The 270-nt window shown below is 62.6% G+C and overlaps 1 protein-coding gene across 1 annotated transcript in view; it reads left to right on the top strand.

Annotated features, from left to right (window-relative positions):
• The window catches only part of ETH_00042935 (uncharacterized protein), a gene marked incomplete at both ends in the record, with an annotated part of 1,272 nt that extends 1,155 nt beyond the window's left edge, over window positions 1-117 (top strand). Inside the window, one exon of the mRNA XM_013373909.1 lies at window positions 1-117. Coding sequence (XP_013229363.1) covers window positions 1-117 — 117 coding nt within the window.
• Between the last annotated feature and the right edge of the window lie 153 nt (window positions 118-270).

Genomic DNA, 270 nt, shown 5'->3' on the forward strand with positions numbered 1-270 from the left:
AGCAGCAGCAGAAGCAGGGCCAGACGGTCCAGCAGCAACAGCAGCAGCGGTAACTACAGCAGCAGCAGCAGCAGCAGCAGCAGGGGGCGGCTCGTTCCCGTGGGCGCTGCTGCCTGAGGGAGCGAAGCTGCTGGTGTGCCGCTTTTTGGCAGAAGCAGATTTGCTGTCACTTGCTGCAGCAGGAAGAGAAGGAAGAGCAGCAGCAAGCAGCAGCCACAGCTGGCTGCTGCTGCTGACGAGGCAGCTGTGCCCCTGTCTTGCTGCTACAGC

This window comes from Eimeria tenella, genomic scaffold (assembly GCF_000499545.2).
Source record: "Eimeria tenella Houghton genomic scaffold, Eth_scaff1805, whole genome shotgun sequence".
Lineage (NCBI taxonomy): Eukaryota > Apicomplexa > Conoidasida > Eucoccidiorida > Eimeriidae > Eimeria > Eimeria tenella.